General features: G+C 40.8%; 1 protein-coding gene across 2 annotated transcripts in view; it reads right to left on the bottom strand.

Annotated features, from left to right (window-relative positions):
- ADCY1 (adenylate cyclase 1) overlaps positions 1-25,183 on the bottom strand; it is a 216,570-nt gene that overhangs the window by 13,068 nt on the left and 178,319 nt on the right. The window contains exons 11-17 of one of the 2 annotated variants that reach the window (XR_006172716.2): positions 23,766-23,850; positions 20,112-20,201; positions 16,888-17,144; positions 15,727-15,853; positions 4,088-4,204; positions 2,117-2,263; positions 1,596-1,713 (exon numbers count right to left, since the gene is read on the bottom strand). Coding sequence is in view for 1 of the 2 variants with exons in the window: in XM_005300390.5 (XP_005300447.2) it covers positions 1,596-1,694; positions 2,117-2,263; positions 4,088-4,204; positions 15,727-15,853; positions 16,888-17,144; positions 20,112-20,201; positions 23,766-23,850 (922 nt within the window). In the remaining variant the exon portion in view is untranslated. The remainder of the gene's footprint in view (positions 1-1,595; positions 1,714-2,116; positions 2,264-4,087; positions 4,205-15,726; positions 15,854-16,887; positions 17,145-20,111; positions 20,202-23,765; positions 23,851-25,183) is intronic. The other variant, XM_005300390.5, reaches the window with a different exon arrangement.

Genomic DNA, 25,183 nt, shown 5'->3' with positions numbered 1-25,183 from the left:
ATAGACGTTTGAGTGAATATTTTCAGTACTGGACTAATTCAAATGACTCCTCTGCTAGCAAATATACAATACATGAGATAAACATATTTAGCTTTTGGAACATACACTGCTGGAGTTACCCAATAACACACTTGTTTTGGGGATTCTAGTTCAAAGAGCATTTATACCAGACATACTGATATGCCTCTGCTTGTTTGCCTGAGATCACACTGATACAAAATTCAAGTGATCAATTTTTGCCTGTCTCAGGACCTCAATTAGAGTCAACAATTTTACCACACACAAGTATTTTAAAAATACATCTCTGTAGGTTTGGATTTACGTTCGTTTAACAGTAGCACAGAAATAAAGAGAATTAGGAACGGCAAAAAAGCATCAGAGGCATCCTACAATCACAGAATATTCATTATGTGGGATATATTCAAAACTGATCCCAATAATTGATTCAGCTGTAGCCTTGTTTTTTATTTATTTAACAAGGTTAATTGTCTCCTTGAAAAGTTCATGGCTCGTTCTAGCCCTTTTGCCCTCCAGTGCACTGTTATTCTGCAATTCTATTTCAGCTCACTCAAGGGTGCCTCTGTGATTCATGGACATGGACATCAGATCAGGCATGGACAAATTAGGGGGTACATGCTAAAATGCATTGACCATGGTCTCGGATATAGAAGTCCAACTCCAGACTTGCTGTGATTATTCTGATTTATACTAGGTTAGTGCCCAAAGGATCCCTCATTGTGCTAGCTTCTGTACAAACACTTGGAAAACCATGATCCCTGCCCCAAAAAACGTACAGTGTAATTTAAAATAAGACAATAAATAATACGAGGAAAAAGCGGAGGGGCGAGGACAAGGGTAGCTGTAATAAGTTCACATGGTTACACAGGCTAACTGTGCACATGGGCAGATGCTCAGAACTGTGCTTAGAACTAGATGGCTCTGAAGTCATTTAAAATTTAAAAAGGAAAAAAAGTTTAACTCTGGGGTTGGGGCTAGAGAAAGGATGAGGGGAAGGATGGAAATGGATAGGTTTTGGAGGAACGAGAATGGCCGTTCAACTATCATACCTGAGTTACCCTCCCTGTTTCTGGGTTTTTGGCTGGAAATGTAGACCAATGTCTACATTTGGCCTCAGACTCTTTAACAAACAAACAAACAAACCTTAAGTTATATTCTGGTGGAACGGTCACTGCAGGACTTCCTGCTTCTCTGTTGCACTTATGGAGCTGATACGAGTACAAAGTGGGTGTAAAACACTTCCATTCTGCTTGGGTAGCTTTCACACTTAATTTGCACTGGTGAAGATAACTCCATAAGGTGCAGAGGAGCACAGAATCAAGCCCCAAGTCTTAACCATGTGAGAGTAATGCTCAGCACACCATGCTCGCATTGTATCTCTAGAGTCTGAAGTTATTGTTTGTTTTTCAGATGTAAAAGAAGGTTCAATTGTTGCAAAGAAATCAAACTGTTATCAGTTCTATTTCTAGCCATATTTTTACGACTGATGGTGTTTAGTTGTTCAGTTGGAGACTGAATTAACATCATTTGCACATGGAGTACACAGAGTCTTTCGTTTTACTGTGTGACCAGCTTACCTTAGTTCCTGTAGTTGGTACAAGTCCTACAGCTGCCATATATGTACTGCCAATTGTCTTGATCTTTTCTATGTCCTTATAACATTCTTTGTCCAGAAGCTTTGTTTAAAACATAAAACTGTTAAACATTACATAATATTTTAGGCAACAAACCATAGCTATCAGATAATATGTGCATATTAAAGTTGATAAACCACTTCACTCTTTATAAGCCCAGTCTTGTTCCCATTCAAGGCAGTGGAAATATTCTCAGTGACTTCTGTGGGAGCCGCATCAGACATAAATGTTTTTAAGGGTATTTTGGGCCAGATTTTATGAAATATTTAAGCATGTATAGAGGCATATGGGTGCCTAATGGGATCTACAAAAGCACCTAGATTCCTAACTCCCACTGAAATCAGATGTTTACAGAGTCGCATTATTAGATAGCCAAACTAAGAGGAATTTTCCACAAATAATCTTGAATTGGCAGAAGTCTGGTGGACTCAGTAAGATCAAATGACAGAGAGTTTAGACCTTACCTCATCAAAATCAGCAATAATTTCATTTAAGAGGCGTAAACACTCCACTCCCATGTTATTGCCATCCAGTTCAATGTAGAAATCGTTGAAATTTGGGATGGAAGCAAACATCACTCCCACTTGTGAATATGACTGGTAATAAAGGTCCTGCAATTTTTGAATTATATGGGTTTTTAAAATTAGAATTTGACATAAACAGGCAGTATCATCCTTGTGATTTCTTGAGCTCAGATTTACTTCTGTTAAAGAGAAATTCCATAATGTTTACCAAGCTCTGTCCTATAAATGAAACAGGTCATAGAACGTTGTTTTATTTCCTATGACATGTCCTGCCTCATTTTCCACCCCTTCCCCTGGGAGGTGTAGAGGGCTGAGATGCAGCACAAGCAGTGTAATTTTGGATTTACAGAACTCCTAGAAGGTTGCATGCTTGAGAGATGGGAGCTTGAAGCAAGGTGCGTGATAAAAGCAAAGAAAGACTGTGCAGGTTCACTGGCTATTCTTGCCTGTGAAAGAGGAGCAACGGTGGCTGTACGGGCTACTGCAGCACTGAAGACGCTGTAGCCACTACAGAGTGGCTTTGCTACCACGGAGCAGGCCAAGGGAGGAAGGGACAACTTCCTCCTGTTAAAAGATATTACATATAGAGCCAAGTCCTTCACTCAACACACAACCACAGTATTGAGGCTTTGAGCTGGGAAGATCTATAGGGTTGTATCTATTTATTTGCTCCACCATCTTTTTACTGTGAGACATAAATACAGTCCACGCGTGCATTGCGTTCATACAACAAATAATTACAAGAGCTCAATCATGCCTCTCCTGAGGCTGGGCCAGACGGGGGATAGGCAGCAGAAGTATGCTGGAGCACTGGTGCCTGTGGGAGAGCTGCTCCTTTTTCCATTTAGTCAATGTGTGCAGTATGAGCCCAGCGGTGCAGCCGTCTGGGATGGGGAAGGGCAGGGCCTTGGACTTACCCTCACACTGGGCCATAACTAATGGCCAAGCTGGGTCCATTAGTTCTGCCCGTAGCTTTAGCACCTTCCCCTACACCCACATTTCCCTACAGATGTGCAATGGAGGTGTGGGAGGTGGGTAAGGAACTCTCTGCACAATTCCCCTCCACCGCCATGAAAGCTGCATCGGGGCAACCATAAGGTAGCCCTAAACATTTTTATGAATTTCACATTTACTACCTAGCATAATGGGATGCGGACCTCAGACTGGGCCTTCTAGGTGCTATTGCAACACTAGCAATAACAGTAATAATTCATAGTGTCATTAGTTGGTCAACTGGTCCATCCCCTGCATTACTACAGGATTTAATTACTCCCACACTCTTCCTTTAAAAAATAGGTGCCTAGATATTAATTATTATTAATTATTATTCTAATCTCAAGTATTCCCAATTATCATGATTCCACGCTATCCTGTAGCAGTTTGTTCCCTTGCCCAAGCTTTAAGATTAGTTTTCACACTCAAAGTTACTGCGTCCTTCTAGAGTGTGTAGAATTCCTTATTTTGACTTTTAAATTTCTGTTTTTGTAAATGAGGCACATTTCAAGAACCTTGAGTGGCTCAACTGGAAGCATCTGCCATGTCACACTATATTCTATTCAGAACCAAACTGATCTCAGTGGAAGACTGTAATAAACTCCGATCTTTTGACTTGATTGGAAAAGAAATTGGTTATTTGCATGTAGGCACTCAACTGCATTGATGCGGAATGACACTGCATTCACCTGAACGGTATTGTACTTAAGTCCTTCAGAAAAGGTGAATGCTACCGAGAAAGCGAAACTAACCCTGAACTGACATCTGACAATGGCTTTTACCAGAACTATTCAATTTAATGTGTATGAAATGTAAATGTTTCAAGCTTTTAAGAAAATATATAATTTCCCTGACCTGGATGTCACACAAAAAATCATGCATATCATTACGTGCTTATTTTCCCCCCCATAGCCTTACCATGTTCCTAGGGTTAGACATAAGAAAGTGCTGTGCAACATGTGCTGGCAAGAGATTGAAGAGAATTCTTTTATTATCCAGCTTTACTCTCTCCATATCATCTCTCTCTTCTTCTGCCTAAGGGTGAGAGCGGGAAAAGCTCTTTAAAATTACTGTTTTATAATGAGCATAACATTAATTCAGATTATCAAATTGCTTCGTCCGGCTCCAGGCTTTAAAAATCAAATTGCACGGCAAAATAATAAATATCACTCTCTATTACAGTTGCAAGATCTGTCTGCTTTTAACATACAGAGCAAAATCCTGAACTCCTTATTAGGGTAAACTCCCACTAAAGTCTGTGGGCCAATTTCTGCTCTTAGGTCTTGATCTGAAGTCCGCAAAAGTCCCCCATTGACTTCAATGGGCTTTTGATCAGGACCTTAGATATAGGTGTAACTCCAATGAAGGCAATGTGGTCCAATGAGAGTTTGTATGAGCAAGGATTGAGCCAATACTTCAGGATTTGGCCCACAAATCCTTCAATGCCTTTTTAAAATTTCAAGTATGCATATGACAGTTTCCTAAGGGTATGTCTATACTTACCGGCTGGTTCGGCGGCAAGCAATCGATCTTCTGGGATCGATTTATCATGTCTTGTCTAAACGCGATAAATCAATCCCGGAAGTCCTTGCTGTCGACGCCAGTAATCCTGCTCTGCGAGAGGAGTAGGTGGAGTCGACTGGGGAGCCTGCCTGCCGCGTGTGGACCCGCAGTAAGTACCTTTAAGTTCGAACTAAGATACTTCGACTTCAGCTACGTTAGCTGAAGTTGTGTATCTTAGTTCGAACTGGGGGCTTAGTGTGGACCAGGCCTAAGAAATATTTGCATTCTTGTATGATTTCTACATTATACAGGAATTCTTTGTGCTTCTACAGAGACTTTATCACTTGCAAATGACAGAATTTCTCCAAATGGGGCTGAAGATTCCTACACATTCAGGCAACAGAGTCTATCATTTGCTGTAGCGGGTGATAATGCTCAAAAGGACGTTTTAAAACATTTGTACAGGCTAAGGAGCATGCACACAAAAAGAGCTTGGATTTTGCAAGCTAATCTAACCCTGGGTGCCTAAAGTTAGATTCCTGGATCCATATTCAGGCATCCAAATATAAATGATTTGATCTGCAGAAGACAGAGGGACCTGCGGATTTTCAGCACTTTTGAAAATCAGACCACTTTTATTTAGCTTCCTAAACATGGACGTAGAAATCTACCTTTAGGCACCCTGGTTTGAAAATGTTAGCCTCCGCTCTGAGCAAACACATTCCCCCCAAATTTTATATCCCTAGTCTTTTCTCAAGACACAGTGCCTATCAGATCTTTCATCCAAATGCTCCTAGTGAATCAGACAATTGCTGATCAGGAGGGTAAAATTCAGCCTACGGAAATCACAGCAAGTAGAATTTATTCTTTCAACTTCAACTCCCTCACCAAGCTGTAACACACACTCCATTTGTCATCAAGCACAACAATAATTCTTGTTTACCTATTTGCAAGGTCAGCAAAAAGATGGAGGGCCAAATTCTCAGGTATTATAAATCAATATATCTCAACTGAAGTCAATGGTGGGTTTACAACATCTGAGAATCCAGCCTAAAATTTCCCAATGTCTTTTTTATATGTAGACCTTGTCACACTACTAACATTGCAAAATCTGTTTGCTCTTCTCACAAAGACTATGCACATACTGACTAACGTGGAGGGTTGCCTGGTACACATTTGCCTGGGAGAAAAATCAGCATGCTATCTCCCATATACATACAATCTTATGATTAGAAGAAAAGTTTTGATGAGGAGAAAGCAGGTTTTGTTGTTTTTGATGAAAAGTTTAAAATTTTCAATGGAAACTCCCTGCATTTTATTTTTGATAATCTCTACACAACAGTCATTGATCAATTATAGATGGCTTTGCTTAGCAGCCATTTTCTGCAGAATGTTCTTTGAACTTCTTGTCATTCTTTAAAGAGATGCAGAAAAAGAAAAGCTGAAAAAAAAACTAATTTTGTCAAGTTGACCTCTTCGGGAATTATCACCCCCTTTGGAAATACCCATTCAGCTTCTGCTCTAATTTGGACTACAAGAATTTATTATAATTTATTCTGGATCCCTTACTGAAGCTGAGCCCTCCAGTGACTCTGAATACAATTTGCAGTCCAACCAAAGTCTCTGTTTTCCATCTGTGAAGTATTTTCTTGACACTTTTTAATGCTTAGCGTTCACACTCTGTCTGCTTTCTCAAAACAGCCTCACCTCCTCCTATTTTAGAGATGCAAACTCTGTATTTCTTTATCATTATCCACAAGTGTTTAAATATGTGAATGATGACAATCTGCAGCCTTATTGGTGGAGTCTGAGTATTTTACAGTAAAAACAAGAAGCTTTTCTTAAACTGCAAACTGAAACTGAGTTGTGTACATCCTGGCTTGTATTATACTCAACGCATGAAGCTAGGATTCTGAGAACAGTAATGGGAGTCCTGCATTCCTGAATTCTTACTCTATCTGTGGGCCTTACCAAATGCTTCTATTCTTTCATCTTTAACTCCTGGGAGTGTTATGAGGATTAGTTAGTAATGGTCTGATTTTAGAGGTGTGGAGTACAGTACTTGCAGATCTCATTGAATGGTTGCTGCTGAGAGCTCAGCATTTCTGAAAATTAGAGCACTTATTTAGGTGCCTTGTAAGGATTTTGGGGCACAATTTTTTAAGGCCACCATTTTCAAAAACAGGAACCTATGAAATCTAGAGAAACTCTTGAAGGTCAGTATGGTAATATTATGCAGGAGGTCAGACTAGATGATCATAATGGTACTCTCTGGCCTTAAAAATCTGTAAAAGGATACTTGTTAGTTAGCTGTGTCTTTACCAAAATGGAAGTGTGAATCATAAACAAGAAATAAACATCAATAAACCAGAATACAAAAATTTATAAAGTTAGGTGTGAGGAATATCCCATGTAACCATCAGGTAAACGTTCTGTGGTGATGTGCACACCATGATGTAGGACAGATGTAATGTTCTCTTCTGGGAGCACTTCCAGTTTTGGCTTTCTTTCTTGTTAGCATTCATTAGGATCAAGATACCTTTAAATGGTGAATATGCATAGTCATGTAGTCACCACAAACAGTGAACCATGGGTGTTATCATATAACTGTGTATAAAGCAAAATACCCTCCAGATTAACATTATGGGGCAGTACAGAAGTTAAAATAATAGTATACCAAATTCTTCCAATCATGTAACAGATGTGTGGAGACATATGGTCAAATCAGAGTAGTCTAACAGTAGGGCTGGGTAAGTGGAGTAGAAAATTTGAAGCACTGCATGGATAGTAATGCTATTCAATCACTATTTGTTTGGCCATCTGAGGCATGAGCAGGGCCGGCTCTGGCTTTTTTGCCGCCCTAGGCAAAAAAGCGTCCCGCCGCCCCCGGCCCCCCGGCGGGGAGCGCGGCAGAGGAGGGCGGCGAGCCCAGCCGTGGCCCCGCTCTCCCCGACCGGCCGGAGCGCTGGGAGGAGGGCGGAGAGCCCGGCCGGGGCTCCGCTCTCCCCAACCGGCCGGAGCGCCGGAAGGAGGGCGGAGAGCCCGGCCAGGGCTCCGCTCTCCCTGACCGGCCGGAGCGCTGGGAGGAGGGCGGAGAGCCCGGCCGCGGCCCCGCTCTCCACAACCAGCCAGAGCGCCGCCCCTCTCCAGGTGCCGCCCCAAGCACGTGCTTGGTAGGCTGGTGCCTGGAGCCGGCCCTGGGCAGGAGTGCATGATTAGCATTCCTCTAACTCTGATTTGTCCAGTTTTAGGCCAAGCTTCGACTGCTGGGCAAAATAATTGAGCAAGTACTAACCATGAAACTTCATCAACATGTGATATCAGCCAACATCCTGGAGGCCTCACAATCAGGGTTCAGACCAGGGCACAGCAGAGACCGCTCTAGTGGCACTAAAAAAGGTAGGGACCACAAGGTATTACCACACCTACATGACACAACAGGAGTATATAGCCCAGCACTACAATGGCTCCAACCACTCCTCTTCAACAGAACTTAGGGTGGTATTCTCCTCTCCAAATGTCCCCATCTGCGGGGCCTTGCAGGGACCCATACTATTCCTGCTGATCTTCAATAGCTACATATCTACCACTGGGAGAGATAGTGATATGTAGTGGGTTTAACTGCCAAGAGGAGGACACTCAACCACCACTACTAAAATGTCAGAATGCCTGCAAGAAATTAGTTCTTGGATGAAGAGCAGCTGCTTAAGCGGACACCAGGCAAGACCAAAGTAATGCTGGGTGCAAAGGGGAGACACTTCCAAGAGCCAACACTGGCCAAGATGGTATCTCCATCTTTCACCAAAGTCAGGCGGTCCCCATTAGTCAAAGTGGTGCAAAGCCTCAGGGTCTTGTTTGACTATTCACTAAACTTGGATGAAAAAGGAGGATTAGTTTCCAAAACTGCCTTCTTTCACTTCCAGTTTGCTATGAAATTTCATCCCTTTCTCCCCAATGAGAAACTGGCCACAGTGATCCATACATTTGTCACCTGCAGGCTGGACTGCTGTAACTCACTGAATATGAAGACAATGCACCGGCTCTAGCTGGTACAGAATGCAGCAACTTGCCATTTCCATGCCTTAGCCACATTGGGCACTACGGTGACCAGATGAGAGACATGAAATATTGGGAAGGGGGGGGGAGGAAGGGGAACCGGCGGAGCAAAAAACCAAAAAACAAGAGCTGGTGGCGGAGAAAAAAAGAGCCGCCAGAGCACAGGAAAAAATGGTGGGGGCTGAGCACCCACCAGCAGCTCCCCACCCCGCCCCGCACTCACCTCCACCTCCCCTGAGTGGGCTGCCGCATCCTGCTTCTCCCCCTCCCTCCCAGCGCTTGCGCCGCCATACAGCTGATTCGCGCAAGCCTGGGAGGGACTGGGGAGGGGGAGGAATGCGGTGTGCTTGGGGAAGAGGCGGGGCCAGGGCGGGGATTTGGGGAGGGATCCAATGGTGCAGGGAGGGGGCAGAGTCAGGGCGGGGCCGGGGCTGAGTTGGGGGCGGGGAGACGCGAGCCCCCTCCGCCTGTGTGCCGGAGTGCAAAATATCGGGACAATTTGCGTCCCGACCGAACATTGGTCGGGATATGGGACAAACAAGTAAATATCGGGACAGTCCCGATAAAATCGGGACGTCTGGTCACCCTAGTGGGCACATCAGGCTTGTGGTCAAGACTCGCCAATGTCTCCATCAGCTTCTAATGCCAGCTTAAAGCTTTGGTCCTAATTTTCAAACTAATTAATGGATTAAGCCACAGCTACATCAAAGACTGATTTTCAGTCTATGAACCCCCACAACATCTGGCACAATGCAGATCACAAAATCCTGGAGGGAAGCACACGAGAGGGGGTACAAAGCATTCCGTGTCCTAGGGATCCAGATAGAGATAAGGTGAATCCAGAGCCTGACCATTTTTAGGAAATACTGCTAAGCATTCCTCCGAGGAAGAGTTTCCAATATAAGTGACACTCATAATATAAACCCCGCCCCTACTATTCCAAAGCCCTACCAATTCTACAACTCTATCCCTCTCCACAAAAACACCCAAACCATATCCTACGTAAAGCTTTGACCCAAAAAAGGACGGGTGCCAGAGACCCCATGAAGTCCACTAGAGACTTTGCTATTGCTGTTGATTTTACATGGAAGGACTCAGATACTAGGGTAATGACAGCAGTATAAAACCCTAAGATAGATAGCAGAGCTTGGAGCATGCTGGTCATGCACTCTGAGTTCTGCCTGTGTTGGGCCCAAGCAGAAGGTAGTGTTTCAGCTCATGCACTCTCCTCTCCTCCCCACCAGATAGTGGGTGTGGGGAACAGAACCTTCCCCAAGTCTCAGGGGAAAGGGGAGTAAAGAATTCCACAGGTGCTCCCCTCTCATTATGCCCTGTTAGGGAAGAGGACTAAAAATTCTGCTGCTGCTAGGCTCTGGAGATCCTTCCTCCCCATACCTCTTAAGGCAGCGCTCATCTTCATCTCCATGGAAGTCACCAGTGAGGAGAGAGAAGATCTCCTTGCCTCAGTGGCAACTGCAGACTTCCTACCAGGCGCTAAGGAATGAAGATATCCCAGGTCTCAAAGTGAGGTGAGGAAAGACTTCCTTTGATTTTCATCAGCAGAGAGAACTCCAGTACTCCCCTCCTCAGGTATCTAAGGTGAGGGGAGTGAGGCAGTCACTGTTTCCCTTATGGACCCCATTATCCTTCAGAGGGATGGACATGAATGCTATGACTCTAGCTCCACTCCTCGGGCCTCCTGAAGAGGATAGCAAAGACTCCTGCTGCCCTCCCTCCATGTAGCTGAGATGAGAAGATCTGGCTGGGCCCTTTCCCTGCCCAGACAGAGGCTGACAAAGAAGAAAAAATGTTGTGAGGTCTGCAGTAGGAGGAATAGACCCATATTCATAGGGGATGATATTTACATTCAGGGACTGAATGTATCCATATAGTTCAACGCCTGAATATTATCCAAGCATTGCGCTGTGTGCCCTCTGTTTCTTTTGGTTAGTTCAGGATAGCTGACAGCATGCTGTTTATATAAGAACAAAGTAGATTATTGAGAAAAAGCACGAGACGGGAACTCAATAGGAATAGCAACAAGAAAACTAACTGTCATATGGACCACAGTAGTTTGGTAGTTATAGCATTTACTGGCATTTTGGTATCATTTTGAAAATTCAAAATTGCAATATTGTAAATTAGGACTTTTTTTCCTCTGATAAAAGTAAACAGTTCTCTGATGTCATGTTTTCTAATGTCAACATGATACCTGGGTAGACTTATAGCTTTGCATTACATAGTTGCATAACAGCCAGACCTACAAAAAGCTAAGGCAGAGAGGGAGTAAATTCCCTTTAGCAAGTAAAAAATGTGTACAAGTACTGACAAATTCTCAAGCTCTATGTTAGAGAGATCAGCTGAAACATTCTATGCAATTAGTTAATAGACAAGAAAGGATCTGCTTTGGTAAGGTAACTAACTAGGTAAAAATTATCACACAAAGTTTCACTATCTGGTGATACAGCTAAAAATAAATTGAGCTACCATGGTTCCTTTACCAATACATTCATATCACCTGAAGGGGGCACTAAAATCACAAGAAAGAGACAGTATATCAATAAGCAATTTTGTGAACATGGAATAAACAGGGCCAGGTTTTCAGCATTAGGTATGTAAAAAAAATTTGAAATTCTGGCCTACAGACTGCAAAACTGCAGTTAGGACAGAGATTCTAGCTTAGAAAATTATTAATGGCTGACATTCTAGTATTCCCTAAATAATTCAACTAAAGAAACAATCATACAGTAAGATTATCCTTATTTTCTTTCCCAGAAAAACAGGTAATTGTCAGAAGTGGGCAAACAATTCACAATGAATAATTTATCTGGTAAGATTAACCTTTTTTTCAGGTTCTTGACATTTTAATTTGTTCATTATTCGTAACAGTTTGTTGAATCTTTTGTACAAGCAAACTTTGTGATTGCACATACTGTTAAAGTACTCATGTGAATATTTGCAATTCACACATATGATTAGTCATATAAAACACATGAGCTGTTTGAAAACTATATCAAAACTTTTTTTTTTTTGGATAAAAATGGCTTTTTGAGAAAATGAAAATTTTTGTAAGAACTTCTTTGGTTTTTGGTTTACTTTAAGGTTTTTGTCAGAAACAAAAATACATTTTTTTTTACCAGCTCTATGCTGATTAATCGCAAGTGTGAACAGAAAATACGTACACAAATATTTTAACTGTTTGTAGCAATCACAAAGTTTGTTCATACACATGATTTGGCATATTATTAATTGTTATTATTATTGTAATATTTCTGTTCCTTGGTTACATAACCTTAACCTTTGTAAACTACCTTCACTTCTGCCTAAAACAAATTTTGTTGATTTACTTAATTTTGGCTACACGCCCAAAATTTGGTTTCCTCAAACAAAACTCTTTTTGGTGTCACAATTGGAGCTAAGAGATCTGAGACAGCCATTGTGTTAATGGGGTTAGAGAATTATCATATTGCTCCTTTCTTAGCTCATGTTGTCAATTTTTACCTAGCTCTAATGATTACCTATATTTATTGGGAATTACTGAAGAAGAATCTTACCATGTGATACTTTACTTAGTTGTTTCTCTTAGTGAACATTAAAATGTTATTAAACAATATTCTGTTTCTCAGTTATTTCAGTAACACTCTTCTCTGAGCGAAACTGGCTTAAGTCATGTACATTTGCAGTAGCAGAAGTTTTAGGAGCGGTGGCTATTCAGCAGGTCTTGGCACATGTGGTCTATGGCGAGAATTTCTTACATGTCTCAGACTGTGTTTCCTGGTTCTTTGTGCACACATTGAATTTAAATTCAGCTTTGACACCTCCCCTCACCCCAGTCTTTCACCAAACTCAAATGTATGAAAGAAATTGGAATTTCATGTGAGTTTTGCTTTAAGAGAGCAGAACTGAACCCTCAGTGAAGGAAAAAAAAACACAAGCTTTTCATTTGGGGTCAGATTTGTAAAGGTATTTAGGCACCTAAAGATGCAGATAGGCACCTAGTGTAATTCTCAGAAGTGCCTAGGCACCTGACTTTCCATTAGTGCTGAGGTACCTAACGTCCGCTGGAGCCTAGACACCTCATTTCAACTTCCAATGCGAGTTAGGTGCCTAGGCACTTTTGAAAATCCCACTAGATGTCTACCTATATCTTTAAGAGCCTAAATACTTCAAAAAAAAACCCACTGTCCCTGGGTCACCATTTTCCTAGAACACCATTTTCTATCTTTAAGACTCATGTATTTAATTTAAGTGTGCTGCCTATGGAAGTTGCATGATATAATAGGTCAATTAGGAAACAGAGAAAAACAGGGACCAAATCCTTAGCACCTGTCACTCCCATCAAAGTCAATTAGAGCTGTGGATACTCTACATTTTTCAGGATTTGGGCCAGACTTGTATTGATGGATTTTTCATGGAGTATAAACCCCTATACATATTAATCAGTGGTAGACAGCCATCTTATAAGGTGACATACACAATCTCTGCCATACGCTGTATCATCCGTTAACTCTATAAATTATTAGGGGCTATGATGAAAATCAGGCTGAGATATTACAGAGATGGGCACTGTAGAAACGTGTAAGACATATACCCTATACAAACAAATAAGTAATAAACACTCTGAGTTTTGACCTAATATTATTCTGAATATTTAAAATCCATCCAAAATGCTAACAGGAAATATCTACATTTTAAACCAGCCTTCAGATAGTAGAAAGATTGTAAGTAACTAATTGATTCATCTTTATATCCTTATTAACAGTGGTGCTGCTCTCTGGACGCCTCTGTGATGTTTAAAACATGATTTTATTAGGACTAGATTGCCATGCAGCATGGGGTAGGCAGGATGTGGTTTATAAATCATTGGGCAATCAGTAGGAGCAGCATTAATTATTGGTACAAATGTAAATGAACAAAACATTGAACAAAAAGAAAATCCTTCACACTGCAGTGTCACAAATGGGGCTACTCGTGCAGGTAAGGTTCTACAGCAGAGGTAGGCAACCTATGGCATGTGTGCCGAAGGCGGCACGTGAGCTGATTTTCAGTGGCACTCACACTGCCTGGGTTCTGGCCACCGGTCCGGGGGGCTCTTTTAATTTAATTTTAAATGAAGCTTCTTAAACATTTTGAAAACCTTATTTACTTTACATACAACAATAGTTTAGTTATATATTATAGACTTATAGAAAGAGACCTAAAAACGTTAAAATGTATTACTGGCATGCGAAACCTTAAATTAGAGTGAATAAATGAAGACTCGGCACACCACTTCTGAAAGGTTGCCGACCCCTGTTCTACAGGATCAGCCCGATGGCGAGCCTGGATAGAGCTAAGTGACGTGTGAAAGACAGTGTAAAGTATATTTTGGTTGTAATGAATCTCCACTGGTGTAGAGTTTTGTCATTACCACCCCACTTCATTTGTCATTATTTGTGATTTCTTTGCCACTTTGAATGTAATAGGAGGCTACAGAATACACCACTTTGCAAAACACTTATAAGAAGATATCCAAATAAAAGTTTGGGGTACTACAGCCAGTGGAGTCAGCACCACCTCTGGGCACAATGAGTCCCCATAGTGGCTCTGAGGCTGCCCACCCAAGCTCAGGGGGTGATTCTGGCCAGGGTGCCGCTATCTCCAGCAAAGTTCAGCTTCTGGAATGGTCCCTGCGGACCGTGGGCTTCTGGGGATATGCCCCCAACATCAGGGAAGCACATGAAACTCCTGTTTCTTCTAACATTTGAGTTTGTAAAATTATAAAAGTAAGGCCTTTTAAGTTTTAAGGATCATATTCCTTAGGGATGCACAATTTTCTTCTCCAAGCCAGGCATGAAAAACTGAGTTTTGTGGAGAGTATTTAGCAAGGGTTTGGAAGGATGGAATTCACCTCTGATTCTCAGGCAAGCTTTGGAGCTGCAAAGCATCCCCTCCACAGTTGCTACTCCACCTCCTGGCTGGAATACTGACTACTGCGGTACAAAGCATTAAAGCCAATGGATCCACATAGTTACGGCTCAGAAGGTTCCTCCCACAAACCACTACTATGCACCAGCCTCTATGGGGCCAATTGCTACCCAATTATTCCAGTTATTTACAGCACATGTCCCATACATTACAATTTTGTCCATACACAGTAGACCAAATGCGGTGATAATTTATACCTGGTGCAATCCCATTGCCACTGCATTCAATGGGGTACAGGTCAGCACAGAATTTGGCCACCAGGATATATAGGAACATTGGAATTCTCATTCTGGAACAGACCCAATGTCCACCTAGTCCAGTATCCTCTCTCTGACAGTAGTCATCACCAGATGCTTCAGAGGAAGGTGCAAGAACCCTGCAGTAAGCAGATGTGGGATATTCTGCTCCCACATCAGGACTCATCCTGACCTTGTATAGAGATTGACTTATGCACAAGGTTTAATATCCCTTTCATTTTTTAATTATGATAGTTCTGGATATTCCTGTTTTCTATGTAAATGTCCAAACCCTTTGAATCTTGCCAAGTTCTTGGTCTCAACAACTTCCTGTGGCAATAAGTTCTGCAGTTTAATTACACATTGTGTGAAAAAGTATTTCCTTTTATCAGTTTTGAATTTGCCACTGTTTATTGTAATTGAATGGCTCCGCCCGGGCCCCGTTGTGGCATGAGACGAGGTGAGCAGAAGCTTTTGATCTATCTTCTCTATAACAATTCTATAACACTGTTTAGTTGATTACATTCCTTAATATGAAATTCCCAATATAGATAAAGTTACTCTAATTTTGATGTATTATTGTAAGACATTAACGCCCACAAGATTCAGTTCTTGGAGGAAAAATATTGTGAAGTTGCATGTGGAAAGAAAATAAGGGACTCCTTTGCTGGTGAGCCACAACAAATATGGAGTTTTGTTTTGCCTAGCCAATGCGTGAAATATTAATGGACAGCATACAAAACAATTAGACAACATTTTGTGTGTGTGTTTTGGAAAGAAAAATAAGTGCCTTGCCTGCACCGCCCAGAGGTAGTCCAGACGTAACTTCAAGTCCACCTGCCTGGAATGAAGTGCCAAAGCACAAGAAAACAGCAAAATGGCTAATATAGGTTCATAGCCACGCATATAAAAGGAGCCACCCCTTTAAAAAAAGAAGAAAGCAAGCATAAGTTAATACAGATCTTTTAAAGCAAAAAACCTTGGTCTAAATTCTCAAAAGTGACTAGTGATTTGGGGTGCCACACTTGAAACACACTGAAAGGGTATGATTGTCAAAGTGCTGAGTATTCATCCTTTGAAAATCAGGATCCTTTAAATTTAGGCACACAGAAATGGAGGCACCCCAAACCACTAGCCCCTTCTCAAAATGCAGGCCCTCTCATGCAAATACTGTCAGTGCACAGGCTGCCACTGCTGTATGATCCCTGCACCATGCCCCAAAACAAAGTGTGCCCAATTGCTTCAAGGTCTTACCCATCAAAAGCATAAATGTAGATAATATGTACCATGTACTAATATGCACCATGTACATGTGTGTAGCTTTGTTTAACATTATTTCAGCATTTCAATTACACATAAATTCACTGCTCTGTTAACACCATTTTTAAACCAGTGAGTGTGACTCCAATGAAATCAACTCTGTTACACCAGTGTAAAACTGGAGTAACGCAATGGGGAACCAGGCCATAGCTGTTAGTTCACAAAAGCAAATGCTCCACTCATGAATATTACCACAATAGCCAGATCCTGCAAGGTACTGGGAGTTGAGCATCTCTCAGTATCTGTCTCTTAGGCTAGGTCGACACTACCCGCCTGAATTGGCGGGTAGAAATCGATCTCTCGGGGATCGAATTATCACGTCTCGTCGGGACGCGACAATCGATCCCCGAATCGACGCTCTTACTCCACCAGCCTGGGAGTAAGCACCGTCGACGGGGAGCCGCGGAGGTCGATTTTGCCGCCGTCCTCACAGCGGGTAAGTCGGCTCCGATAGGTCGAATTCAGCTACGCTATTCGCGTAGCTGAATTTGCGTATCTTAAATTGACCCCCCCGTAGTGAAGACCTGCCCTTACACAGTACTGCAGTGTTTTAGAACAACAGTAGTAAAACGGAGTCGGCAATGTTTTGGACCATCCATAATGCTACTACTTTCCTTAACTTTACAGTGTACTTACCCTACTGCTTTTCTGTATCCGCTGAGTTCCAGAACAACTATGTACAAAATAGTAACAAAAAGCAGGAGGATCATTTTTGGCAAGGAAGAGACACGTAGAAATATTGCCAAGGTAAGAGTCCCCACAACGCAGGAAAGGAAAGCATAATGGGCTGTATCACATGGAAGTTCATTCATTGTTTTATTCATTCCACCGGGAGAAATGATAACAATGGAACTGCTGGAATTTGTACTCCATACCCAAGGCATGCATCCAACCTGCGGAAAACAGCAGGGTTTAAAATGAAACACTCCATCAGAAGTTCAGTAGCTCTTGGGCCTGCTTATAGCCCTCTTCTCTCAATCAGATTCTCAAGCCAGAAACAGATCTCATATTTCCCACTCCTAGACTTGCCTCTTAACAACAAGATTATTCTTCCTCTCCTAGCACATTTCCACCTCTACTTGAGGCAGGAATCATGCTCCCAATCCACTAGATGGCAGCAAAGGTGGAGAATTAGAGTTTGAACATAGTTAAAAAAAACCTCTCCATTTTCAGTGCTCAAGCAACGAAAGGACCCAAGAAAATATCTATTTATTAATATTTAAAAGTATTTTAATACCCATATAAGTGGTGAGCTTTGCTAGAATAGTTCTCACACACATCAGAGGAAGAAGCATGTTGATTATACACACACTGACTAAACTCTAACAATTTAAAAAAAAAATCAAGTCACAGACGTAAAACAATATTTAAATCTCTGATGAAAGATAAGAGGTATATAATTATTCTCTTTCATCTATGGAGCTAAACGTGAATTACATCAATAACCATAACAGATTTAAATAAGCCAGATATAGATAAGCAAGAAAAGCAGAGATCCACAGATAATTAAGGCTAGGGATCCTATCTCCCTTTTCTCTCTAGTCTAACCACCATTAGTTTGGCACTCATCCTCCAGCTGGGAGGAAGTATGATCAAATTCTTCCAAAGACGATGTCAGTGACACATCCCAATTCCAACAGCCCGGAAAGTGAGGAATCCCAAATGCATGATCTTGTCCCAACATTTTTGTTATTATAATCACACATCAGCTTTTTATCTTACACCATTGGGGAGGACTGGAGTTAACATTAAATGGGAGAGTGTGGTGGTAATGTGGGTCCAGGAGGACATCAGTGTTAGTAGGCACCTACAGATAAGCTCTATCTGTACTCTCCTTCTATTCTGAAATCTATTATTAGTCTTCTAAAAAAGTATTAACCACCGATAATGAAATTTTATAGTGTGCCATAAAATCAGTGACAGTCTGAAAGGTGATGACGCAGTACATTTTATAGGCAGTTACAATCATTTAAGAAGATGAGACTACGAGATAAATACTTAATAGCTAATATTGTGATACAAAATCAGAAAGAGGGAAGCAAAAAATTAATTGAACACAATTTTGTTCAACAGCTTACTTAAAAATGTCACTTGCACCACACAGCAGCCAACATTTCAAAACTTAGAAACATACAAGGGCTTTGTAAATGAAACGCAGCTCATCCAGGAAAACACCATCTGCTCTGTAACTAACTAAGGTGAAACCTCAACATTTATCTGATCGTGAACAATTCTGGAAGGGTTTTTGCAGGAACTTATTCTACTGATTAAACAGCTCCCCATAACATTTGAAAGGTTACAAGTTATTGCTACACTGAAGTGTAAAACTATAGATATGAGATGCAGCATGGTGTAGTGAAAGAAACTGAAGATTGGAGAGGTCAGGAACTTTTGAGTTTTAGCCCCCACTCTTCCATTGACTTGCTCTGTGGCCCTGGACATCACAATCTCTGTAGCTCACTTTCCTTATGTGCAAAACAGGGGTAATATTTATTTCACAGAGGACGGAGAAGGGAGGCTTTTATTAAACACTTTGAAGATGTAAGGTGGTGTGTAAAAGCTGCTTCAGAAACGATTACAGATACATACAAGTAGATATTCTTACAACAGGATGGGATTAAATTCCTGGCGGCACTTCTTGGAACAGCACTGGAATTTCAGCGAGAAAGTCTGTGTTACTTGCAATTTTTACTCTACTTTAGGGAGTAGCCAAATAGCAGGATGTGAAAGTAGTGGTTTAGGTAATTCAAATACCTAATTTCCCTGCAGATATCTAAATACCTCTTGGGGAGGGGGGATGCCTGTGAGGAGTTGAATCTTTTTTTTTAGCCATAAAAGGTCTCCATAATACTTGGCACTTTACATCTTTAAATGTTTTATAAACAGTAGGTAATCAACCCTCACAACACTTCTGTGAAGTGGATAGGTAGATATTACTATGTCAATTTTAGAGGTTAGGAAACTGAGCCACAGAGAAGTCATGTGACTTGCCCAAGGTCAGACATCAATTCAATTGAGGAGCCAGGAAAAGAATTTAGAAAAACAGAGCTTCTAGCCTCTGCTGCACCACTCTGCTTCTCTAGCTTGGCTTTTAGTTCTAGAATGCCATATTGTGACACACCACGTTTAACAGACAGCATCAGCCATCTTGCAATATATTCAAAGCCTAATTACGTTAATGGAAAGACTCTCTTTGGCTTCAGTGGGATCTGGATCAGGTTATTTCTCTTGCTTTTTATATATATTTGTGTCCACATTTTCAAACCTGGGATCCTAAGCACTTAAAAAAGTGGCCTGATTTTCAGAAATGCTGAACACCTATAACTCTATGCCAGAGCAATTACACAGGCCTAAGAGATAGATGGACATTATGACTAATATATTTATATACCTCCTTTCATTACAGAATACTGTCGTGATTTCAAGATCTGATCTCTCATGATCTATCAGGTATAGAAATAAATGTGTTATTCCATTTGAAAGTGTGGATTCCCTGACAAGTCACAAAATATCAGATGTTCAGCTGGTCCCTGGTCCAATACTGAACATTTCAAACATAATTCTTCTGTAAAGTATGTGACATATGCAGAACATATGATGGTGTGGTTTGATATGAAGATTTATTTCAGCACTAATTTGGAATGAATTGTATAGCTTACTAGTGGCTTCCACTACTCATAACTAATATAGCCTTTAAATCACACCCCGTTGCTACAGATACTTTATTAATATATTTACATATTTTGTGCATGAGAGAGAAAGAAAATGGAATGAGGTGGGAGACTAAATGCGATCTATAACAGATTGTTCTTAAACTTAATGTTAAACTTTATATATTTGGCTTATAGTTGTATACTCACCACGCACCCTTGAGCCACAGAGTAAATTAAGATCACAATAAAAATACATAAAATGGTACGAATCTGTATTGTCAGGCACCCTGGAAAACACTGCAGGAGAAAAAAAAAAGATTGTAAAATAAGGATATTTTAAATCCAAATAATGTAAAAATTTTGTATGTTATTGTTTACAAGGATAGGATGTCAAATAAAATAGGGAATAGATATGTGAATTCTGCCTGTGCTGTAAATTCCAAATTTTAATAATAAAATAAGAAATGTGCACAAATATTTTAAGGACAGTCATGTTTTCTGTAACAAAAAGAAAACAGATTTGTAAGTTATTTCTCACTATAATTAAAACTGGCTTTTATTTTATTTTTAATAGGATTTCTGTTCACGATAAATACAACAAATTAGAATGCTCAAATTAGCATTCTATTCTGTACATGTGAAGAAACGAAAACAAACAAACAAACATTATAACTGTATGGTTTGGAAACTGTCAATTGTAGACAGCAACCCAAGATAACAGACCATACATACCGCACAGAATTTTGTAGTGATAGTTCAGTAACAGTGAATGCCAGTTGAGTTTTAATTAGTAGAGCCCATATTTAAAAAAGTAATCTAATTTGTCAGACTAGGAAAAGCAGTATGGAGCAAAGATGGTTAAGTCTTGAGCATCCCTTTCTCATCATTCATGTTCATCTGAGTATCTGAGCACTTGCCCTCAATATAAATGAAGCTCTTGGGTAGAAAGTGGGAAAGGGAGGATAGCAGTTTGCCTGGAATGTGCACTCGTGCTGGGTTGAGTTATACTGATCTACTTTGGTCCCATGGGGAGCTGCTTGCTTCCTTATCCCCTTGGCTTGCAAATGAGTGGCACATTTGCTATAGCTTGGGGCTTGATCCTGCACCATTCAAGTCAACCCCCAATGACTTGAATGGGAGCAGGACCAGGACCTAGAAGACAAAAGAGTTTCAGTGGGGGAACATCAGTGTGCTTCTAAGACAAGGAAGGTGCTTAGCCCCATCTGGGCTGGATTTGGCTTAGGCCAGTGACGATGAGGGAGAACCAATTTTTGTATGCCTGCTGGTAAATATATGTAAGTCATGCTTGGTTGGTATGGCACTCTGCCCCCTCTAGTGGTGGCTAGGCCAACTAAGGTTAATGAGCCTACTACAGCTTTGGCTAAGAGAGGTGCATCTTTTTGGCTCAGGCAATAGAGGGCAATCTATTAAAGATTCAGCTGTCCCATGTTCGATCCCAGCTGCCGACGATTCACCCAGAGGTTACAAATACTGGCCTGTACTGGGAATTGAATTCGGTAGATTCTGAAGCTGGGGATGCTTCTCCCTCTAATGGTGGCTAGGCCAACTAGAGATTAATGAGTCTTCCCAATTCAATTGGCTTACACATGGTATCCTCTGAACTGCATGAGGAACAGAGAAAATACCATATACACCTCACTGCAGAGTACCACAAAGGGGCTTCTGTAGGAAAAGGTATCATGCACTGGAACTCCTGCTCCCCCTTTCACATGTGGAAACATGGACTCACTGGGTTTATGTCATCCCTATGCATGGCAGTGACAGAATGTATGGTCAGTGATTGCAGGTGAACTGTACTCATTTGTATTGCAAAAAACATAGGAATACCAATTCTGTGGCTAATTAATTACACCAATAGAGGAAAGCAAAACTCAATGTGTATTACGTGATCTTGAAATACATCCTGGCTTCGATGTGGACCAAGGGATAATACTCACATGGATGTAACAAGAGAAACCATTATTGTAATATCAACAGTAGATTGCTATAAACAACATGTTTAAAACAGAATGGGATAAACTGATCCCTAGTGAGTGCAATAAAGTTACGCCAAGAATCAATTTGATCATCTGTCAATATCATTCAAATATGATGGAACATCTGGGATATAACATTAATAAAACAATGATAATATTGTGGAACAAATCTTTCCTACAGCAGTAAACTTGGTCTGCACACAGTATCTTCACACATTGTTCACTATGAGAATCAACTGCTGAAAATCTACTGTGTCATGATAAGGGGAAAGGGTCAGCATTGTGACAAATACTACCAAGTGCAGCAGGGGACAGAACTCATAGCCAGGAACAAAGTCCAATATGCGTCTTACACAGGTGATGTGATTCAGTACCTAACACAACAAAGGATAACTATAATCCCATCGTATGACAGGAAACATTTTTTCATTGTACAGTGAATGATGCAGTTTGCAGTGGAAGTAATTCAAGGATAATTTCCTTGTTCTTCACAAAAGCAATAACAGCAATAATGAAATGCAGGATATTCTGTTAGTACAGTGATAACGTTGCATAGTTAAAATGACAAACAAGTAACAAAAGGTTCCAACCGCAATCTTGCCACATTGTATATCCTGTACATTTTATGGTTTACATACAGTATGAAGCGTAATTAAATAAGCAACAAATTTAACTAGAAAAACTAAGTATAAGTAATACATGTAAGACTTGGTCGAGTTAAAGTTACACTTAAACTTTTGCATTTCCTGCCTTTTTCTTATTATTTTAATATTGCAACCGCTATATTAACATAGGTTTTTGCATGTCATTGCCTTTATTTACATTTATTTTCAGGACCACTGTATAGTCATTAATTAATTAATCACCCCAGATTCCCTAAGAAGGTTGGTAAATACCTGTATTATTATTTTTTCCATTTTATATGTGAGAAACTGAGGCACAGAGAAGTTGAGTGACCTGTCCAATGTCATACAGCAAGAGAGTGCGCCAGAGCCAGGATTAGAATACAGGAGTTCCTGGCTCCCAGTCCCACACTCCACAAACAAGGCTTAGCTGCTTCTCTAGACAATTGCTGATGTTACATATGGAATTTTCTCTCTCTCTGTTTTCAGATATAGGGTTCAATCCAGTGAAGTGATTAACACCTTTATAGGGGTTGTCATTGACTTTAACAACAGCAGGAGCGTACCTTAAGTTTACATTAGCCTCAAAGGACCTTAATAATGGGAACGATTTCTTACAAACTGCATGAGTATGAACTACTGTGCCTTTTTGAAATAAGAGAGACTAACAAAATTACTCCCAAATAATTGTATATGTTTGTAAATAAAGATTTGCTTTTTACCAGTTACTCTGCTAATTAAACTATTTATGTTTCCAAGAAAACAATTCCTCTCCTCTAACCAAAGGGCATTTTTCTTAATTTAAAACAATTGTGTACTAATCAGCAGAACTGATTAATTGTGTGGGTATTTTCTCCTGCTCTTTATCTGAGAATAGAATACCAAATAAAGACTAATCCAATGAGGACTTTCATCAGAAAAATTAGTCTCTGCAGATCCCTACCCTGATTTTCTCCTTCTACAGGTTGCAGAATGTCCTTCTGCTTTATTACCATTTTGAAAACCTGCTCAAAAACATGTCTAGCAGAGGGAAAGAGACACCTTTAAAGTGAGCCTGTCCCAGATTTGTTGGTTCAGTTTGGAGTTTCAAATGCATTGCTTTGCTACAGATTAGGCAGGTTAGAAAAATACACAGATTACATCATGCTATGAAGTGCACATAGGTGTTACCAGGTTCCAAATAACTACCACCAAATAAAACTCCTGAAGGAAGAGGTATCACGAAGACTCAAATCACTTACTTGTACTCGTGTGACATGTAGGTACATAATACAAGCCACTAGGAAGCATATGCAGAACACCAGGAGGACAAGGACTATGGTACTCCTAGAAGAAAAAAATATAGCAGTAAAGCAATGCAACTAAAGAGTATATCTGAGCTAGCTGTATTGGTGTTTTTCTAAAGCCATTTGGTGGATCAGAGCAATGCATGTGGGATTTCCCCCCCCCCCCCCCCCATATCAAACTGATGGAAACAGAGGGAGTTTTCATTTTTTTTAAAACCTTCTTCCTATTGTGTTGCCAGAAATCCTTTAGTGAAATTCTCAAGAATGACGATTCAGTACTTTTTTTTATATATAGTATCTATCAGGAACCTAGTAAGGGGATCACACAATCTCAGAGCATCAACTGTATTAGGTCTCAGGTCGTGCAACATGGTGGTGCTGACCCCTGCACTGATATATAATGGTTATCACAGTTCCTCTCTCTTTAACTCTTTGTGAGAGAAAGAAGAGTTATAAAGATTAGAGGTTTGTCCACTCGATCACTTATTGAATCGGATCTGCTCCATTTCAGCTGCTCCAGGCAAAGCAACCGGAAACGTAACAGATCTCAACCCTGAGAATGCCCCATGCATAGGGAAAAAATTGGGTACTGCAGATTTGCTACAGTAACTCCTGTATCAAATTCCCTCCCAGCCCCCAAAGCAGGATATGAGACTAGGAGAAAGGGGATATGGCCAGGCATTCCTACATCTTGAGGATCCTTGGCTGCTGCACTAGTCGCTTGGGTATGTGGCTAGCCAGCCATAAATTACAGCATACATGCAGGTGTGCTAATTTATGCACGGGCCAGGCTGGCCCCTGGTAAGCCCCAGGATTGAGGGAGCATATAAATTGCATAACCTTTTTATAGGCCATTGTGTCTATGTCTGTGCTCTTTATTGTCACCACCAAAAAGTTCTTGCTCTTATGGGGTTTAGAATCCAATAGTGGAAGAAGAAGAGATTTACAGTGGAATTTTTCCAAGTCACTATATGATCCCAATAAATATCCCTGATTTAAAACTTAGAGAAGTCCTGCAGTACTACTGAGACATTTTTTTAAAATTGTGAGAGACTCTAGCTGGGGGTATGTTCTTCAGGACAGGAATTACTGTTTGCTATATGATTGTACAGAGCCTGGCACAATGTCTCCATTGTGACAGATATGGCCTTTTCCTGCAATATCTCTTTGGGGGATCTTAAGTTTATGCATCATTGTGGGCCAGAGATTGCAAGTATTTCCATGGAGTGGGGAAACCACCACCCTCCAGAAACTAAGAAGTGGGCAGGGAGGGAATTAGGCAAATTCACTCAGGCTGTAACAACTTCCAAGAAGTACCACCACCAGGAGAGGCTCACATTCACTGGATTTTCTAGAGACCAACACAGGCAGAA

Source organism: Chrysemys picta, chromosome 2 (genome assembly GCF_011386835.1).
Source record: "Chrysemys picta bellii isolate R12L10 chromosome 2, ASM1138683v2, whole genome shotgun sequence".
Taxonomy (NCBI): domain Eukaryota; kingdom Metazoa; phylum Chordata; order Testudines; family Emydidae; genus Chrysemys; species Chrysemys picta.
The sequence above is the reverse complement of the archived record's forward strand: the minus strand, read 5'-3'. Positions and strand labels throughout refer to the sequence as shown.